General features: G+C 38.3%; 1 protein-coding gene across 3 annotated transcripts in view; it reads left to right on the forward strand.

The window, feature by feature from the left end:
* TEX10 (testis expressed 10) overlaps positions 1 to 21,863 on the forward strand; it is a 55,392-nt gene that overhangs the window by 18,310 nt on the left and 15,219 nt on the right. For 2 of the 3 annotated variants that reach the window (XM_018907978.3, XM_030237371.2), the window contains exons 8-12: positions 217 to 352; positions 3,179 to 3,354; positions 4,070 to 4,247; positions 19,278 to 19,366; positions 20,515 to 20,648. In XM_018907978.3, the coding sequence (XP_018763523.2) occupies positions 217 to 352; positions 3,179 to 3,354; positions 4,070 to 4,247; positions 19,278 to 19,366; positions 20,515 to 20,648 (713 nt within the window). The remainder of the gene's footprint in view (positions 1 to 216; positions 353 to 3,178; positions 3,355 to 4,069; positions 4,248 to 19,277; positions 19,367 to 20,514; positions 20,649 to 21,863) is intronic. The other variant, XM_009101376.3, reaches the window with a different exon arrangement.

Raw genomic sequence — 21,863 nt, forward strand, 5'->3', positions numbered from 1 at the left:
TTTCTTGTTTCTTTCCTGTTTCTTTCACAAGCTGCACAAGAAGTGTTGATTCAATGGTTTAGAAGTCAGTCCAGAAGTTACTTCAACACGTTTTGGTACTTCCCTCTGGACTACAGTGTAAACAGTTGTAGATGAAGATCACAGTTCTCTGTGTGCGTGCATGTATAAAATCAGAAGACTAAAAAATGTATTACTTCCGATTTTTTTTTCTCCCAGTAGCAACGGAACCCTTGATAAAAGCAGTATATACACTGTACCAGCAAAGGAATCTGCTCTTTCCAGTTCGTACATTGCTTTTGAAATTTTTTAGCAGAGTTTACCAAAAAGAAGATCTGAGGACACAGAGAATCAGGTAAAAAAAAAAAAGGGCGTATTGTTTTTAGTTTCAAAATAGTGTATTTATTTTGGGAGTGAGAATACTGAATTTACGTGTAGATGTCATAAAACTTCATTCTGAATCTGTTTGGACACTGTGTCACTGGAATTTGAAAGTTTGTGTGCTCTGTGAAATGCAGATGTACCAGCTTAATTGTCTATCTTAGCATAAGTACTAAATAGATGTTAATGACTTAAACTTTAGGTTGAAGTACACTGCTACAAGCTTATTGTTACTGACTGAGGCACTCAGTGGATGTATCAAGATGATGCAGCTGTAGCCATGGAGCATTTCCATTTCAGCCTGAGGTCATGAGCTTGTCACTTAGTGCCTTTGTTGGTGTTCTGATAGTGGCTATGTAGCCTTTCTGACTTACTTTCTTCAAGAAAAATACTCTGTTGTTTTGGGGTTGTGGTTCCAAAGAGACTGGGTTTAAGAAAGTGTTCTTGTCTTTCTGGGCTCCTGGTTCGTCGTGGGGTCTGTTAGATCATGGGCTGCTTTTAGATACCTGACTTGCTTCAGATGTAGTCAGTAAGAGGAGATTATTCTCTCTATATAATGCTGTTGCAGCAGTTTTTCAGATTGTCTCCAAATCTTAACTTTTCTATAATGTATTTTTCAGCCAAGTCATCTAGTTCGAGACATTAAAACCTTAAACACAAACCATGTGTTGATGTGTATGTGTCAGTCCTGGCTTGTTTAGGAGCTGCAACTCCCCTTCAGGTGCTGTAAAACAGCTCTAAGGCTCTGGGAAGACCTTCTGTTCTCCAGGCTGAGCAACAGGTGCTCTCTTGGCCTGTCTTTGCAGGAGAGGTGCTGTAGACCTCTGACAGTCTTTGTGCCCTCATTGGACTTGCTCCAATAGCTCCATGTCCTACTTATTTCTGGGTACCCTGAGCTGGAAGCAGGACTCCAGGTGGGATCTCACCAGAGCAGACTAGAGGAACAGAATCCCCTCCCTCGACCTTTTGGCACACTGCTTTTGATACAGCCCAGGATACAGTTGACTTTCTGGGGAATGTTTCTGCCATTAAAAAAATCAAACTTCTGGTCTCTCAGAAGTTGTGGCATCTGCTAACACAGTCAAGTTTTGGAAAAATTGTTCCCTTCTACAACTTATTTGCTTTGTTAAATCTTCTATTGTAGTAATGCCTGAGTACGTGTAATTAGATCTACAACCAGAAATAATCTAGTGCTATGCTCTGAACATTATAAAAAGTGCAGGGAATATGAAAGACAGGGAAAAACACTTGGGAATAGCCCATTTTCCTCCTCTTTTCACACAGAGTGAAGAAGAGATCTTCATACTAATTAATTTCCCTGAGGTTACATAACCACTGTTCTCTGTACTTACCTGAAAGTCTTGAGCATCTCATTCAGTTTCATGTGATCATATGACCATCTGGAAAGCTCTAACTTTCTATCTTTAGACATCACAAATAGCAGTAGTTTTGCTGCTGTTCCTCTTAGTCTTCTACATTGATCTGTGACATTTTTTAGTAACAGATGAACGAAATCTCAAAACTTCTTTGCAAAAAAGTATGACTGCACTTATGTCTGACATGACATTTGAAGACAACATAGTATTTGTGTACTACAGTATTTCATTTCTTTCCTTTAGGAACAAGTGGGTTTTTTTAATTTCTTCAAAATATGGGCTGTTCAGTAGCTCCTGGACATTCATATTGTTCCATTCAGTTTGATGTCGTAGCTCCTTCAGCCCTCCTCTGACTGTTCTCCTCATTCTTTTAATATATTTTTTTCTCAGAAGCTTGTCAACAATGGTCTAAGAGGAACAGGATTCACATTGGAGCATTTTTCAGAATTTTTTGTGAATGTTTATTTTTTAGGTGTGTCTGATCCAAAGGATAAAGTAGGAGCTTTTGGTCTGTGGCTGTCTTGTGGGGAAAAAAACCCAGATTGACTAGTTTATTACATGGTTCAGAATTTAAGTTTTCTGTTGAAGTTTTAGTTTTTCTTTACCCCTAATCACTGCACACATACTGTGCACTGTGTGTATATGCATATGTAGTGTGTGTCTGTGCGTGTGTGCAAGAGTCAGTAAGTGTCTGTATCATGAGCTTTTCTCATCATTCCTTGGACCAGTCTACATCAAGAGCAACTGCAGCATCCTCTGGCAGGGAGTGACAAAGCTCAGCTGTATCAAGACCTAACTTACTTTTGCTTGTTTAATCCTGGCTCTTTCCAGGATTTTATATTTCTATTTGATACTAACATCTGCTTCTTTCTGTGGAAGATGAATCAAATGTTTTATTCCCATCCACTATTTCCATGTCAAGTGGTTTGAGACCTCTGACCCCACCTTCAAGTCACCCACTTCAACAGTCTGTTCTCCAGGCTTTTCCTGCTGTTGAACAGTTCATCTCTATGCAAGACCCTTCTCTCTTGTGTCATGGGTACTTAATTTCCTTGAAAAGTTTTTGGTTTACAGGTCTTTGAGAGTGAAATAATCTGTATCATCATCATGCTACTCTTGTTGACATCTTTAAAGACCTACTTTGAACTTCTTGATTTGCACTTGGCAGCTTTTTTTCTTGTGATCGGCACTTTATTAATAAGCTGATGAAATGCTTTTGGTTTCTAAATGATCCTTGATTTGATAAGCCAGGGTGACATAGAAATTGTAGCCTCTGAAAGACAGGATTAGTCCATACTGTTGTTTCAGTTTGAGCTAGAAAGGAGAAAGAAAAGCAGCTTGGTCAAGACTGGGAAGAGAAGTTTGTGTGGGTTTCTGTTGTTTTATCTTCTTTTTCTGCAACTGATTTTTCCCTCTTTCTTTAGAAGTCGAAGTAAAGTTTTATCTCGTTGGTTGGCTGGCTTACCTCAGCAACTGGCTCTGCTTGGCTTGAGGAACCCTGAGCTTTCCAATCAGCTCATTGATATCATTCATTCCGCTGCTTCTCGTTCAAACAAGGAATTGTTGCAAAGTTTACAAGCCACTGCTGCTCGAATATACGGTAAGACTTTGACACTACAGCACGAGGAAGTTTGTCCCTCACCTGGCAGGCAGGTTCCTTGGTGAACCTAAAGACTGAATGGGGGGCAGAGTTGCAAATTAGTTCAGTCCCCTGAAGGTTAAAATGAACTATGTGTGTCATTTGCTAGAGAGTAAAAAGAATTGAGATCTTTAGTTCAAGTTAGTAGGACTTTAATCTAAAAGACTGGAAACTTTAGTTTTTGTGTGTCATAGAATCATTTGGGTTGAAAAAGACCTCTAAGGTCCAAGTGGTAACCCAGCACTGCCAAGTCCACCACTAAACAGTGTCCCCCAGAAGCCACATGTTTTTGAAAACTTCAGGGGATAGTGATACCACCACTTCCCTGGACAGCTTGATCCAATGCCTGACTACCCTTTCAGTGAAGAAATTTTTCCTAATATCCAATCAAAATCTCTCCTGGTACAACTTAAGTCAATTTCCTCTCATCCTGTCACTTGTTACCTGGAAGAAGAGGCTGACTTACCCTCACCTGGCAGCAACCTCTTTTAAAGTAATTTTGGGGAGCAATATATTCTTCTCCTAGCCTCCTATTTTCTAGGCTAGTATTGCCTTATTTTTTTCTCCATTTTTTCCCCTCTTTCATGTTGTTTATAACATCCTCGTGTCAGTGGGGAGCTGGGTTAGTTGCTCGGTGCAGCTGGGGTGTGTGCTGACCATGTGTTGTGTGCCGCAGATCCGCTCGAGGGCACGCTGGTGCTGCTGCCGGCCGAGGCGCAGCGGCGCCTGGTGCAGCTCGTGTACTTCCTGCCCTGCCTGCCCGCCAGCCTGCTCGCCTGCCTCAGCCGCTGCTGCATCATGGGCAGGATGTCCTCCGACCTCGCCGCCACCCTCATCGGCATCCTGCACATGAGGTACGGCGCTCTGTGCTCTGCTCTAGCCAGAAACAGCCCCGGGTGGGAAGAGTTAGTTATGAGCCGTGAACTTGGTGATTGGTTTGCACACAGGAAATCAATATAATGTGCAGGAACTGATGGTGTGGTTGGCCTGTTGCTTTGACTCTGTCTTTACACTACCCGGTTTTCTACAGTACATGTTGAGAAAATCATTCTGCTGTTTAGGTTGGAAAAGACCTTTAAGACCGAGTCCAACCGTTAATCCAGCACTGCCACGTCCACCACTAAACCATGTTTTTAAGTGCCATGTTCATCTGTCCATATTATTTTACTGTCTTTGTATATATTAATGAGGTCTGCCAAGAATGTTCATTTTGAAATACAAATATTAGTGCTTTTAATACCTGGGTCCTTTCAGTAAGGATGCAAAGCAGCTTTAGCCTATCTCTTACAAAGTCGGTAAGGCTGCACGGTATGGAGTATCTTCTACCCAGAACATCATCACCAGTGGTCTTTGTTCTGCCCCTAATTGTAGCTTTTCCTTGAGAATGCTTCAGCTTGACACAGCTGGTAGTGAAAAAACAACCAACCAGTTTTTCTCATGTTCTGCTTTCTTTCAGCTCAATTTTTCTCCAGTTACCACACCTAAATAGCCAATTTATAGTTGCTAGGCAAGTGCCTTGTTTGAAATTATTAATGCTCTTGTTTTTTTTGTCCTGGCTTGAAAGAGGGTAGGTTTGCCTGTGAAGTCAGGGAGCAAAGCTGCTGTTCCATTGAAGTGAGTGGAGGGCTTGCTGAGATTTCACAAGGGTGTTTTGCTTTGCTGCTTCTGGGAAAAATATATTTTTGGTCAATATTGTGGAACCTTGGATAAGCAAGCAGGAATTAAGCTTATATGAATTATGCTTAAAGTGTTTCTTGATGCTTTTTGGATCTGAAGCATTTTGGATTAAAATAGGACACAACACAATGTACTGTCAAATACAGACCTGTTTGGATTAGCTGTGTGACTAACATAAGAAGCAATAGTGGTGAAATTTATATCCTATATTTCTAATGCATTACTGCTGTAAAAGTGAAATTCTGTCTAGTTTTGGCTGGGCATCAGATTTTATTTTTAAAAATGAAAAATTTCCATATACTGGAATCTCAGTGGCAAATTGTAACCAATTCAAAGACAGTCATTGTAAGAACTAAAGCCAGTGATAAGCACTCAGGTGCTTAATTTGTTGTTAGATCCTAGTGGATTTTCATTGTGGGAGATTTTTGTAGTAATGAGGTGCCTGTTTTCTAAAAATTACCATAATGGTGCAGGTGGGTTATGGGCATTTGATCCTTTTGGCAGAAGATGCAAGTGGCAGATGGAAGGCAGTGTTCTTACCAAAAGTAGGTTACGTTCTGAGAGCAGAGGAGGAGTAAATTCTTTGTTTTCAGATGTGCAAAGGAAGTATGTTGATTTAAATTTATGGCATTTAAAACACATTTTAAACTTACTTTGGATTCAAAGACTGTAGATAATCAACCAAGATCAAGAAGTCTATCTGAAATCACTAACTGAAAGAAAAATGTACTGATGTACTTACATAAGTACAGTGATGGTGCAGTTTTTTTATATTGATAATCCCCGACAGTCCATCTTTCTGGAATCCTGCAAGTTTTGATGAGACTTGAAAAAGAGAGATTGCTCTTGACCAAGCATTTTTTTTACTTGATAAGGCTCTTCTCACTTTATTGAGAGGAATCTGAATTAAGGACAGGAAGTTGATTAGTTTTGTTTAGAAGCACAGTCTGTCTGAAAATAATACGAGTCCTTGGAAAGAATAGAATGACTCTTTCATAGACAAAGTGAATGGAAGGGATTGAAAATACATTTTTACTTATATATCCAAGTTCAAAACTTGTACAAGTTACAAAGTGTTTGTAGATGACAACTTTTTTAGCTTTGGCTTAGGTGAAATGTATTTTGTGGAAGACTCCTTTTACTCTCTCTTTTAGTTTTCTTTATTTTACCAATGATCGTGGCAGTAGACATTTTATCCTAAAAGATTCTTCTAGGGTGCCTGAAGGACTTAGGGAATCAAGATGATAGAAATGTTTTTGGCTGAGGGGGTTGTCCAAAAAAAGTTGCTTTGTCTGCTTAAAGATGCAAAGATAGGGAGATAAGTAAATACTTACTTTTCAGGAACAGAAGAGTCTGATACTTCTTTTTCATTGGAAAATAAGTTGCATGGTCTAGGAAACAATAGTAGATTTTCTGGATATGAACCTTAGCTGGGCTTTATGAGCTTCATAACCTGTTATTGCACACAGGATAAATGAACCAATTTTCTATCTTTTATCAGAAAGACCAGGCCAAACTGTTGTATCCAGTTTTGTGCCTCTTTTTTATATAATGACATAGACAGACTGAATTTTCAAGAAGATCAAAGAATGATAGTCTGTCACTTGTGATAATGGGGAATGACTGACAAATGGTCATTTTAGGTAGATAAGGCTGGGAAGAAGTCAGAGTCAGTTGTGTACAAGACTGTTGAAAAAGAATGGGGGAGTGCAGTTTTAGCAGGATTAAAAGTACAGACCTTAAATGTCAAAAGAATATTTGGTTTGAGTGCTAGAAAAATTTTATGGAAGCAGAGATACATACTGGAATGAGTTGTGTAGCAAGGGGATACAAATATACTTCATTGGAAATACTTAATATCAGGCAGTCAGGTTGGGCATGGATGGCGGAGGGTAAAGCCTTGAAGGAAGTCAGAGACTGGGTAACTCCTGGTCATCATTTACAGCTCTTGTGATACTCAGAGTTAAACTCTCAAGTTTGTCAAATGAATGATACTATTAAAAAAACTTTTGTAATTCCATATTTCTGTGCCACAGCCTAGTTCGTGGGACATTTTCTGTACTTTTAGATTGAGACTTGGACGAAGAAGCTGTCCCAAATCCACGGAGAGCTGTCATTTACGAGTACCCCGCTGCCGTCAGTAGATGGCGCTGTTTCTCTTCCGCTACATTCCCGTTCCCTGTGCTGAGGGGGGACTCTCCCTAAATTTCTCTTCTCCTTTGGAATTTACTTATCAGTCAGGCTTTAAATAGAATGGATTCAGAAGCGTCAGAGGGTTTGGCACTTGTTCTTAATTTCTTCCACAGCCTTTATTCCCGTGCTATTTTGACTGCAGAGGATGGCTGTTCTTACACACATCCAAGAGTGCTCGTAGGGAGCTGTGTGTATTTGTCAGGGACCAGCTATGTTAAGGTGGATTCACTGAGAGTACCTATGGATCATCATAAAACTTGCAGTTATTCCCTGGACAATCAGTAGAAACTGAAGGAACTTGTAGGTTTTTTTGTGTGTAAGCCATAAAACTAACAGTAAGTGTATCCAGATGGTTCAAAGCCTGTGATGATATCAGGTGGTAACATTAAGTTATAATTATTGTGTGTTACCTTTCAGACCTTTTTTTTATTTATTAGAAGAGAATTTTGTAAATCTGTAGTAGTTTCACTTTTTATTTTTGCAATGGTGAAGTGAATACCCAAGTGGTATGTAGAAGCCCATTAAGTGAGCTGTGTGTGCTGAGAATCAAAATGATATTGGCAGTATTTCCATATAGATTGGGGAGGATTGTGAGCACCTGGGAGGTTGGTTACCTAAACTGTTAAATTATTAGAATGGTTTCTGTAGCGCTTTTGGTCTGCATTTGCTGAAGCTGGCACAGACCAAGGACTGTTCTGAAAAGAGCTAAATACAGCCACCCCATTTTGGATGCTGTGTGAACATGGCCAGGTTTGCACTAATTGGTCATTGCACTAATCTCTGTGCCAGTGAACAGACATTGCTGATGTTGAGGTCACTGGGATGGCTACAGCTGGTGAGTTTCAGGTGAAACTGAGGATCAGAAGGTCTTGTAGTGGCTTAATATCCCTGCTGTTCTCCTCAAATGCCTTCCTGGTGCCTACAGTATGGGATCTGAGATGTAAGTAGCCTCAATAAATCCAGGCAGGTGGAGTTCTGAGAGATGGAAGCATGCCAGGGTTTTGGGTATAAGTCATACAGGTGAGGAAGGGTGCAGAGCGACGTGAGTGAACAATCTGTCACCTCTGCCTGAGAAATGAGAGAGAGCAGCTTCTTGACAGGAGATGAGTTCTCTGATTTGGCCTCTGATTTAAGCCTCTGATAAGCTTACATTTATGGAGAAAAATTGTAGGGTCGGGGTAGTATTTTAGAAAGTGTTTTGCATCAAATCTACTGGATAGATTTCTTTTGTGTTCTTTTAGGTGCTACTATTTAGATATATTGAGATAAGCAATTCATCATGATGCAGTGTGCCACATTTCTAGAAGAGTTAACTTCAGTGTTTATTTTTCATTTATGATTTGTTGGAATAACTCTTAAATAAGCAAATAGTAGTTCACTGCTAGTTCAAGGTAAATGGTTTGAGTGTTGGATTGGAATATACAATATATGGTGTGAGTGGATCTTTGGCTTGAAATTCCAGTCATAGGTTTGGCTTGACAGTGGAGTTCTGGTAATTCCTTGAGGCCATGGATATGGACAGGTAGACAGTTCTCTCCAGGAAGTGAAGAAATATATAAATCATTGATGGCCTGATATGGACTAAAGTAATAAACTTTAGCAGTATCAGAAGTAGAGCTGGAAAAAGATCTGGTGTATTTCCCTATGCCTGCTTTCCTGCATTAATAGGGCAGGAGGGCTATTCCAAAATGGTTTTAAAGAACCAATGAAGAATGTGCTTATGTTTTGAGCACTTCTTGGAAGACTGACTTTGAGGCAAGTATTTTTGTCAAATTTGGAAATATATTAAATATTGTAAATGTACCTTCTTATATAAGGTACATTCCTTTGTTTGCCTGAAAAAGTGGTGTGCTGTACCAAACTCAGTACTGTTGCAGTTGCAGAGAAACCCATTTGTCAGGCTCAATGTTTTTTGCCACTCAGTGATTTTGTGGTGATTGAGCGTCAGATACTCTTGCAAACAGAATTATCTTTTTTCCTTTCCTTTTGTACAAGGTGCTGTTTTTAAGATGATTTAAATATAATCTGCGTACTTACTGTTACGTGTTCTGTTCTTTCTATTAGGAAGTTAGATTGCTGACTTTATGGGAAAATTTTGCTGCCTCTCATTCCTTAAAGTAAAAATAAGGAAACTGAAATGCGATTTATTTATGTGCCTTATTTATGCATAATAGTTATGGTTGTTTTACAACTTTTTATCCATTGGAACAGTGTGTCTGGAAATTATTTCACTGTAATAGAGAGTTGGACAGATAATATTTCACTGTCTAGATAAAAAACAATGGGAGTTAATTTATGGCATTTCTCTCTTGAAGTAGAGTGTCCATAAATGAAATCTCCAATGGCTTCAAACAGCCATTTCTTATTCTTTTGGGACTCTTTCCCTGCTGGGGTCTTGCCAAGTGTTGTTTCTGTTGCTGTAGCAAAGGGGCAGGGTGAGGACCATGTAAATGAAAGCTGAGTGCTCTCTGGCATAAATTGTGTGGGAGTTCCAAGTTTTCATAGGTTTGAGGTAAGTCTGGGGGTAACTTGCATTCTGCTTGATGTAACTGTAAATGAACTCTTAAGAGGTAGTGCCTTTAAAATATTCTGCTGCTTTCCAGACAATAATGAGGGAGCTCAGCTGGTGTCTCATCAAGCATCCAGGCACGCCTGTTGTTTCCTGCTATCCTCTGGAATCTGGTGCTTAGAAAGAACTGAGATGGACATTTTAACATCTGTTTGCTGTGACGTGTAAAATTCTGTGTCTTCAGATACATTACTCAAAGATGTTTTAGGGTTATAATAGAGTTCTTTATGGCTATTTCCATTGTAATTAAATGCTACGTTTTCTTTACTTAGCCTTCCTAGATATTTTATCTTCAGCCTTTGCCAATATAGCATGAGGAGGCACAGTGAGAATGCAAAATGTAGCTAATGAAGACCTTCTACACTACTTGATTAAATAATTATTGAATGCATAATTGTAGTCAAGAAAAAGAAAACTAGCACATTCCCCCAAAGTGTTTGCGACCAGGAGAGAACTTGGAAAGGATATTGTAACCCATTGTTGTGATTAACAATACTGATATGACAACTTAATTCAGTAATTCTCGTGTAAGTAAAGTGTAGAAGATATTCCAGAACAGTGTATTTATTCTAAAAAGTCATCCATAAAGTGAAAGTTTTGCCAAAGTAAGCTAACTTCATATTAAATAAATAACACAAAACAAAAAGGAAACTCATTTTTTATATACAAATGGCATATAATGGAAAGTCAGTTCAGTACATCTTGGAGAATAAGTCAAAAATTCTAGATTTATAGAGAGGTATAGTAATTATGAATGGGTTGCTAGGAAAAATGCAACAGTAGTAAGGTCTGTGTTCACTGAAGTGCCTTTTCTGGCTGTATGTTTACACCCCTCAATTTAGAAACAAAAGTAAAGGAGGAAAGTATTACAATAGTAACAAAAGTGCTTAAGGCAGTGTTGAATAAACTAAACATTTATGCTTTCAAAATGCTGGCTTTTCCCTGTTAGGGTGCTACTGAGGATGAAGGGTAAAAAAATGATCTGTTTTCCTTGCTGAAGGATGAGAAAAGAACTGTAGTTCTTGAGAATCAGACCCTGGGGTGGGTTACACTGCATTCCTTCACCCACATCTGGTCAGCAAATTTCCTTTTTCTTGCTCACTGTTTTGTAAATGCCTAGGACTAGAAAGAGGGAGAACTCCAAGCTTGTATTTAAGGACATAGCCCCTAAATTTTTCCCCAGGTTGGTTGTAGTGTGAGGTTCCTAATCAAAGGGAAAAGAATTATGTTGCTACACTACAATTGCCGCCGTCAGTAAATGCCGTTTGCTCATTAGTGAATGTTTCTTCTGATTTGTGCTCTCATTTATAATGTGAAAGCAGTGCTTTGCTTCAGACAACTTCTGCAGCTCTGGAGCAAATGAGCAGCTGACAGGCTTACTTTTAACAATGCATAGCTTAAATTGTTGTTTTCTTAAAATAGGCTTCATATTTTCCCTCAAATCCCTGGTAATTCCTTTCGGATGTTTGTTGTATTTTGCTGCATTTTCAAATGGAAGTACTTGATCCTTCAAAAGAGATAATGAAAGTTAAAACAAAAAACTCACATTAACAAACCAGTGGCTATACATGGTAACCTGTTGGAGGAAAAGGAAGATAAAAACCCCTCACTTGTTCTTGGAGCTTACATTCAGGCCCTGTGCTACCTGGAGCTAAGTTGGTCTGAATGATGAGATGGGTATATAGTTGAGAGAAGTATTCAAAGATTCAATTTTTTTTTTTTCTCATTTTTTTCTGTAGCAATTTCAACATAATTTTTGCAGGCATGGTTTCCTGTCTTTTTCAGAACTGATATGAAAACTGAGAGTGCTGATGCTCATTAGCAGTAGAACTCAAAACTGATTTGATTAAGTTGATGCAGGGACATGAGTTTATACTTTATTGCAGTTGCATTTCAATCTGACAGAAATTATTTTTCATTAAAGCTGAACAGGAATAAACTGTGCCAAAGCTGAGATAAATATTGGCATGGGGCTTTTTAATGTTTTAAAAGAACACGTTTTACAGAAGTGCAAGTACATGCCTACACTGGGAGAAAAATGTTGTCTATTTTTCTTCCATAAAGGTGCAACAGTCCTGGTGTGGTACTTGCTTGTAATTTTGCTCTTTTCAGTGCTTTGTTGTTTATACATACAGTTCCTGAAAATAATAATATGTGTTTGCAATGTATTGTAACATACTTTCCATACTCATAGGTAATACCATAAGTGATCCATTACCTCATATTTGACAGGTGTTATAACATGTAAGCACTATTTTAAATGGCAGTCGGACAATGCAGCTGTCATTACACAGCTGGCTGGCTGTAAGACATGCAGAGTTCATAACAGTCCTATGAGAAGGCTGGCTAGGAGACACACATGTACAGTGTTGTCCCAATGTGGTTTTATCAGCAGAGCAGTGACCCTTGGGCACTGTGCTGAGGGATTTGAACGGGTCCTCTAGAGCTAAGGGAAGGATGATGCAGTATCTGTGTTGTGGAAGTGTCTCACTTCTGATGTGTGCTGATCAGTAGCTGAACAGTTCTGTGTTGATAGATAAACTCTGGGCTGATGTTAAACTTGCTGTGTTGAGAGGTCATAAGTAGCACAGGTCATAAAAATTGGAAGCCAAAAGAAACAAGGAAGCCCTTTCTCTACACTTCTCTGTGTATCAGCAAAGACTTTTCTCAGTGCAATTTCTGATTGATCGCAATGGAAGATTCACAAGTGGTAAAGGAGTGCTGTTCTACGTATCTGTGGCCCTGGGTTGTGAAGGAATACACAGGCCTGTTTCTTGCAGTGGAAACAATTCTTTATGATCCTTGGTTGCAGTGTGATTATTTTGGCTACTGGGGAAGAAGCACTTCACTTCTCATATTTCCAAGGCCTTAACTGAACTCCTGGATATGCCAAAAGAGCTGCTCTGCTGTATCCTGATGAGTTGCAGAACAACAAAACGTGGGAGGTGCTGGTGTGTCATTTCCACTGTTGGGTAGATAAAGTGACCAAATTGCTTTGTCAAGAGATAAAAAAGGCAGGGTAGCCTTGATTAACTTACATTTCTAAGTACTTTTGTATAGAAATAATGTAAAGGCTTGTGGACTTTGTCATCTCTCTTTCTGGGTTGTACCATAGTAGTCACCAGTGGTGTCCAGTGATGTCTGTCTTCTGCTGTATGAGCTGATCACTTCTACCTACCATCTCCTGCCTTTAAACCAATTGTCTCTTGATACAAGGACTACTGTTCTACCCTGAGGTTGCCTAGATTTCTGGGATTTTTTTTCCTAAGTGTTACAGTGTTTTTTCCTAAGTATTACAGGGTCTTTCATATTCATGTGCAGCTACCATTAAGAAGATTTCTAAGAGATGCATCATGGAAAAATTTTTTTCAGGAACCATTTGGTCTGTTCCCAAGCATGGCACAGGTGTTGACCAAAATACACCCCCCAAAAAAACAACTGAAAAAACCCCCAAAACATGCCAGCATTTGTCACTCCATACTCTTGCAGGTGTCAGGGAAGTTCTCAGGTATCAGATTGCTCGTGGCTGCTAGTTCAGTTAATTCTTGCCTTCCCCTGGAGTTCTTTTGCAAGGTGAATGCCATCTCATCCTGGTAATTCCTTTCAGGTTTTTGTGCAGCTGCTTGAAGTTACAACAGGTTATCTTGAGGAGTTGTTCTGGGATGGGAACCAGAACAGTTTCTTCTCTGGGGATCAGAGATTGGCAGAGTTCCTGTGGCCACTGTCCTAGAGCCTTTTCATGCTTGATTACCATCCTCATGCAGTGCTTGTCGGCTGGGTGTACAGAATCTCAGGAAGTTTTCTGCTCCTGATGTGTTTGAAGGACAATTAAATAATTCATAATAGTATCGTGGGGTTAAAGCACTTGCTGAGGTTGTGGAAAGTCTGTGTTCACTGTCTTCATCTGAAGGGCAGATTGGTTTCCTATTTCCTAATGCAGTGACTTAGTCATTGAACTATTTGGAGGATTTCTACTTAATAATTCTATTAAATTTTCAAAGAGTTGAGGCCTAGAATGGAGTTAGGTTTTTTCAGGAAATGAGTGAATCAGCTACTGACTATGCCTGTGACTGTTTAAATGTTCTGTGTGGAATGGAAGTATCAGTGAAAGAAATAGAGGGGAAACTCCTTTTACAATGATTTTTAACCTAGAATTAGAAAAACAGTTGTGGGAGGGCTTGGTTTAAATCTTTGATCAGTGGTTGATAAAATCAATTTAAAATAGGATCACTTTGTACTGTACAAGTTGTGTATCTCAGGCTGTTGTCTTGCCAATGTTCAAATAATTCTGTAAAGCTTTGGGAATGCTCTGCACTAGGTATTCCCAGTGATGGCGCTGGGAGCATTTTCATGTAAGGTGAAGGAATTGGATTTTATTTTCCTTGAATAGAAAACACAAACCCTTGACCTTGCACTTCTCGAGTGTTAACAACCCCTCAGATTTATGAGCAAAAGGGTGATAGTATTAATGCCTCAGAAGAGCTGTGAACCTTCCATTTGTTTTACTTTAAAAAACTTGGAGACTGAACTTGGGATTGAAATTAGTCACACTTTTTTTTCAGTTTGATTTCTAAAAACCATAAAATCAAAACCCAACCCCAATCCAAATTCTAAGGAAAACTTAGCAAGTGCTAGACAGGTGAATTGCTGTTTGTGCAGTGTGTTTTATAAGAGAGCAAGTGGAAGGATAATTTCTGAAATGAGTGCAGCAAGGTTCATCAGAGTTCTTCTACTAGAGACCTCTTAATTACCCAAAGTCTTCTTGTGCCTGTATAAGCCAAAATCAACACCTTAAACCTGAACCATAAGTCAATTAGCTAGTTCAGGTCAGGAGGCACAGAGAGATAGGAGTCTGCAGTTGAGGAATAACCACTTGTGCACAAACTGCAGTTGTTATTTTGCAGCTGTGTGATACAGCCAACCTGAAAATAACTGCAGCATAAACTAAAGTAGTGAAGTTCATCTGGAGTTAAAAGTTTGCAGCAAGTGATAAAAGAAATGCACTGCACACTTGCTTTGACTGAGAAATATTTGCTCTGCTAATGACAAGAGAAGCAGTAATTTTTAAGTTAATTAGATTCAGCTTTTCTTTTAATACCATTTGGTGTACAGAGGAGGTTACCTAAAGGTGCAATTCTAAACTTCAAAAGAGAGGTTCCCACTGAGAGCGGGTGACCTTATGGAAATTACAAGATGTAATTCATCATAGTTAATGTGGGTTTGGACTACATGACTGGAGAGGTCTCACTCATATGTAGTTTGATAACAGGTTCCCATTGTCAGTAGTAATTTATACAAAAAGAGAAGTTATAATATGCTTATTACCTCTCTTCCACATATAAAGCAGATAATTTTTCAGATGTCTGACATGTAATTTACAAGCATCTTGAAAACACATTTTAAAAGTACGTAGTCCCCAGTTATTCATGGTAGTCTTAATATATTAAACTGAGATTTAAAAAATAATTTTGATGTACTTGTAGTACATCAACATCTGTTCTAGAATCTGTGTTCTTTACCTTATTTTTTATTTCCTTTAATGTGAACTTCAAAATTAAGCGGCTTTAACAAGTGTCTATATTATAGGCACTTGGGTTCTAAGGTAATTGAGGTGCTGACAGCTGGTTAGACTTGTATTTAAACAAACTTCTGTGCTGTAATGCTGCTCTGTTTGTGTTTGTATTATTAGAAAGACATTGGTTTTGGTCTGAATTTATTGTGAGATTCTCATGTGGTGTTTCAATTACATGATTTCCTATTCTTTTCCATCCTGCTTTCTGTACAGAATACATGAGCACTGAAGGAGCATTTACTTCATGTTACAGTGTGGCCCTGTTTCAATAGGAGGCTCCATGTTTTCTCTATTGTATTAGGTCCCACTTGGAAAACAAAGGGATTCCCTCCCCCTGCCCCCACCCAGGGAAGTTTTTTGTTGTGCTCAAGTAATTTTCACAGCTGCAGGAGTTGGGAAGGTGATGTTTTTCCCAGTTAAAAGATGAGGAACTGAGGGAAGGAAAAGGTGTAGGCTGAAGCATGTAGAAGTACCTGATAAACTAGGAATTCAGTATGAAACATTTGGGCTCTGATTTTTCAGAGTGTCTTCTGTCTTGAAAACGAAAAATTGACTTCAAATTCACTGTAAATTCAAGTAGAGAAGTAGATATTAGATGGGTGCTACTCTTATAAATGCTTGAAACTATCTCTCCACAGCTATTAGTGACATTTTAATCTTTTAATCACCGTTGAGCTGTTGCAGGACTGTGGATTACTAGCTGAAAAAAGGGGATGAGAGAAGCATCCAATATGAATTATGTGAGCTTATTCTGTCCTGAAAGTGAAAAAAAACCATAAACTGATGATACTGGAAGAAATTACTTACTGCTGACTTTTGTTCCAGAATTTCAAGAAGTATTTATCTCGCATCTTGTATAACCTATCTGAATTTGTGAGCTAATACTTTCTTCTACCTTTTTAATTATGCCTCATATGCTGTGCTCATTATAGATGATGCAATAAATAGGGCAGGGACAGGTCAGACTACGTTACCCTTCATGGTGTAATCCTACTTGATCCATTCATCCATGATTTGAATGAGATATAGATCTTTTTTTTTTTTTTTCAGAGAAAATATGACAAATAGTATTATCATACTCTAAGGTGTATGCACAGAGAGGCCAAGTTGAAGATCAGAGGCAATCTTCTCTGTCACTTCCTAAATTTAATGCTAGATTATTTTTAACCTTTTTGCTCTTTTAACATTGAGGCTGATTCTGTGCTTGTAATAGCTTTCACTTTCTAAAAAAGCAAACTGCAGCTGAATTTGGGGATCTTGGTTTTGTGTGTGTGTGTGACTCAGTATAGCTCTGTTTGTAGAGATGAATCTTAAATTAAACCATTTAATAGCTCTGTCAAGGATTTGTTCCTTATGCTGCCTCCATGTTTCCAGGGCTGAATTGCAGGGATTCTCTCTGCTTCCTCTTATGTCTGTGTCAGTGGCCCTTAGCCTTTCTCTTAGGATGCTTTACATGCTTGTCCTGTTTGTGAATTTGTAGATGCGTGGGAAAACAAAACTGATGAAGTGTTTGATTTCCAGATGTTTAGCAATAAGCTTTGGAATTATTTTTCCTGTCCAGGCATCTCCTGAACCAATTACAGTTTCTGCTTACTAACCTGCAGTGAATCTTGAGTTTTTGTTCAGTCTCTTCTGGAGGTTATGTAAAATTCTTGAGTGCACTAGTCCTATTGTAAGGAATTCAAAGCATCTGCTAACTGTTGCATATGGGAATGGAATTTTTCCAATATGGAAAAAATTTTTTTATTTGACTCTTTTAAACCAGATTCTAACGAGATTTATCATGCAAGCCCCTACTTCCTGAATTCGGGCTTATTACATGTTCTTTCTTTCTGTTTTCATACCCAAGATTTATTTTCACATTTGTCTGACTGTCTTTTCAGCTTCTCATCTGTTATCTCTCCCAGCCTCTTGCATTCCCACCTTTTTGCTCAGTGGTTACATCACAGTTTTAACTTCTGTGTCTAGTTTAACAAGTCCTAAACTCCCTTGAATCTCTCTTCATGCTCCTCAGTGCTTATTTTGGTAAAAAAGAGTGACCTCAAGTCAGAATTATGGTCTTTCTGCATCAGATTTAGGGAGATTCTTTTGCTGTGCTGAACAGGACATGGATTTCACTCTCTCTTCTGTTGTATGGATCTGATTCCTGTGTGAATATTCACCTTATGTAAGGAAGTAATGGCAAGAGCTCCTGCTGATTTATTAGAGTATGTGTGAAGTCTCTTCCATGCTGTAATGAATGGGACTGGGACTTCCTTGGAAAGATAGAAAAAATTCACCATTCTCCGAGAGACCATTGGCCATGGCCAAGGGATTTGTCCTGGGAGAACTTGGCAGCCAAGTAGCAGCCTTAGGTCTGGGGAGAGATGGAGAGACTGCAGGTTAAGGAAAGCAAGTAGTGAGCCAGGCCTCAGGGCAGGACCAAAGGCGTGCTAGGAACCAGAAGGGAGCGTGCAGAGCTGCCTGCACTGCAGAGTCACTGCGTCACCTGGAATATGGCAGATCCCTACTGCCAGGCGTTAAGAATTCAATGGGAAGGGGGAACTTTATTTAATAAAGCCTTTCTTGGGGCTCTCTCTCCTATGATTTTTGTCTCCCTAAAATTAACTCTATCCTACATGGTAGTCTGGTGGAATCCTGAATTTTTTCTTTAATTTAAAGAAATTCTGAAACTCTGGGGTTTTTCTCCTTTCTTTTTGAGCAACTCCAGACACGTGCATATTCTAGCTGTCATTCTTGTGGATGCTGAAATTATGGATGGATTTTTGAGGGTGGCAAAATGTATATGCCTGGCACAAAAGTATTCCAAATTTGATATTTTTGCTCCCAAAGCACGGAGCTGTAAAAAATTCCTGCGTAACAAGCTTTCCAGAATTTTGTTACCCATGAGCTAAGCCATTTTGGCTGTTGGCACAGAGAAATTAGGGAAAAAAAAAAAAGTGATCTGAGGCAGATAGTTGGCTTTGAAAATTGCATTCAGAAGCTCTGAAATTTCACAAGACTGTAAGAGGGGAAAGCAGCAATCTCTTACCGCAAAGATCCATAGTCTGCAGTGCCAGTGCCAAAAGCAGCATACAAGGCAATTTGAATAATATGCATTTTTGCATAATGTGATGTGGGTTTGAGCTGCAGCCTTGTGAGGAAAACATGTGTGAGATGTCCTTGTTCCCAGCTCCTGGCTTCCTCCTGTTTCAGCACTGACACATGGGCCAGACTGCCATTAGGTGATCATTGGTGTCTGTTTGCTCTAAGTTTCCACAAGCACTTCCTTCTAACTTGGGCCACCAAAGTAGGCTGGTGCTCCACTTGTTCCAGATTGCCCTTGAGATGGGAAGTGTCAGACAGCTTTGATAACAGGTTTTGCATATTGCTCCTTTTTGTGTTCTAAATCTCCAACTAACTTTTTAACTAAGCTGTGTTTAATACCTTCAGCAGTTCTGACAGAGGGGCTGAGACTGCTTTCAGTGGGGTGGTTGTTTGTGTATAAAAAGTAGAGGATATGATGAAAAATATAGCCCAGCATTTGTAATATAAAAATTTTTACCAAGTTATGGAAATAAAATTAGTTTAATTTACAGTGTCATCACTGTACTGAAGATTATACCAGTATTAATGAAAAGTTGCTATCTCAGTTAATTTAATCATCTTAGCAACCTAAAGCCATATAGGAATAACAAAGTTCAGTATGTCTTGTCTTTAAAAGAGCCAGTTCTGGTTTTGGAGCTATTTGAAATGCTATTCTAACAACAATTAGAAACAGGAATGCTAAAACTGTAACAATTTAGGCATGCTAATTGATTGTGTTGTGGAGGTGGGTTATGAATTCTTAATTATATGGTTTTTAATAAATTGTCTGCTATTGGTTTTGTGTAGATCATCCTTTGCAGGCTGGAAGTGCCAAGTGCAGGATAATTCAGTGAATGATGTGGACTATTTCAGCTTCTTGTTTTCAACCCTTATAGGTAATCCATATGAATGTAATAATTCAGAATTAACAAAATAAAATTTGTTTTGATAGTCAATTACTGAATTTAATTTAGAGTAAATGGTTTAGTAAGTATTTCCTGAAAGTAATTCTAATCTTGTTATATATTTTTGATATGAGATTTTATTTTCTTGATCTGATTTTTGACACTCTGCTTTTACACTTTTCCATTTGGGCTGAATATTTGCATACTTTTCCTTCATTCTAGCAACTCTTTCAGGAAAGTATGAGAAAAACCTAAATTTAGTATATGACATATAAATAAGGTTTTCTTTCCTAGCTTGAAGTAAATGCCTTTTATTGGCTCATAACAATATAAATGAGTGCCTCTGGGATTTCCTGTGAACATGCTTACGCTCTTAAAAACATTCCATCAGAATAAAGTAATCAAAGTACGTTAAAGTGAGCTGGCCAAGGTCAGTGTGTGAGCAGAGCTACTTCTGCTATTCTGTTCTTAGTCAGCTATAAAAATAGTTGCATTCTCTGGTGATGCAACTTTGGGAAGTTACAGTGCTTAAAATGGCGTAATACGGCTGACAAGTAACTCCCACTAACTTGTGCTGTGGTAAAAAATAGTGTGTTTTCTTATCACCTCGGTTATTTATAATGTTCAGATACTTTGTATTCAAAAATTACCTTTTTGTTCCTAAAATGGTAAAAAGAGTGCTGAACTGATAGCAGAGAAAATGAAAGGAAAGCCCAAGTAACTCTTGCGGATTTTACTAAGACATCTAATACCTCTCTAGAAATAATAAGCCAAATTATATTTTTTTTAATCCCTGAGGTTATATTATTTATTGCCAAGATATTGGGAGTACATGAAGTATTTTGCATTTGCATTCTATCCATTTTTGGTTTTTTTTTTTTAGAGATACAAATATTGAAAATAGCATAACACAGGACTCTTATATCACATTATAATACTACTGAGTTTTTAAAATATTTTGATTTTCTGTCAAAAGTCAAAATTTGTACTTTAATATACTTTAAACCAAGCAAGAGCTTTTAAGAAAAAAATTGTTGTGTTGACATAGTGTAAAAGACAGTGTTTGTCAATTATGCTGTTGAAGTAGAACACTGTTTGGCTTGTTTTGTGATACTGTTGTACTGCTTCTTCTTCCCCAGGGTTTTCAAGAGAGGAGCTGACTAGTCTCCAGGGCATTAGAGGAAAACCACACATTAGCCAGACACAGCTTTCACCTATCCGTCTTTACCTAACTGATCTGGACCAGTTTTTACACCACTGGGCTGTGACAGAGGTAATACATCAACACTAATTCTAAATGACAGCATACAAACTCTGAGTGCTCTCCATCCCTTTTCCACAGATGGCTAAATCCTGTCGTGATTTGAGTTGACAAAAGAATGAAAAATAAAAAAGCTGTCAAACAACCACCATTTTTCTACAGCCATCAGATAATATTTTGAAGGAAGCTGCTTTAAAAGTTAAATGTTTAGACACGTAGTATGCAAAGTAATACTCAAGGAAAAGGTTGGTTGAAACCTTGGTGGAAATTCTTAAGCACTAATATTGGGACCAGCAATATATTTTGGCTTTTAAAAACAAATTATTGTAAAAATATTAATTAGAGTTTTCCTGAAAAATAAGTGCCACTATTAATTAAGAAGCACTTGCATTGAATAAGATTTGAACTTTCAAGCAATATTAAGTTGGCATTAGTCATTATTTTGAACAATTCCTGATTAGTTAACCAAAATATGCTGGGCTTAGAAACTTCACTCTGAATTCAGTACCTAACATCATAAGAGCTGAAAACTTAATTTGACTGTGAGTTCTAAAGGGGATTTGAGCCACCAGATTTTATTCAAAACAGGTGCATTAGCTGTCTTTCTGCATCAGCTCTTTTTATTGTTTAGCTCACCAGAAACCACTTTGAGGTGTGAAATCATGTTGTAGTAACGTGCCAATTTGACAGTTTTTATGAAGTTGTAGTCCTGAATTCAGAAAGAAGAGTGAAACAGAAAATTTTAGTTGTGTGTTTTTTTCATTCAAGAAAGCAATATAGTAGATGTTTTCTACTTTATAGTGTTTAAGGGATAATGTTCTGAATTTGATGATAGTCTGAGATACAGATTGCATGTGTGCTGCTTGTTTTAAGCAGGGCTGTTGTTTGGTACCATGACTCACACACATTTTTAGGCCTTCAGACATTCAGCCTGTGGAGCAGTTGAACATTCTAATTTGTTTTGCTTTTGTCTCTTCTGGACAGTAATAAAGTGTTTTCTCAACAAAATACCTTTCTCCAGTATGGAGGGATCAGAATACTCTCTTTTCTGTTGCTCTGTGAATGCACAGGGCAACTATTTGTTTCTCAGAGTTATCATAATCCCATACAGCATCTGAAGGATTTATGTACACCTTACCTGTTTCTAAAAATGTCACCTTCAGTGTTTTCTCCTTCCTCTTTTTGCTTCTATTCCATAAATCTTTCAAAGTTGTCAGTGAAATAGGA

Source organism: Serinus canaria, chromosome 2, assembly GCF_022539315.1.
Source record: "Serinus canaria isolate serCan28SL12 chromosome 2, serCan2020, whole genome shotgun sequence".
Lineage (NCBI taxonomy): Eukaryota > Metazoa > Chordata > Aves > Passeriformes > Fringillidae > Serinus > Serinus canaria.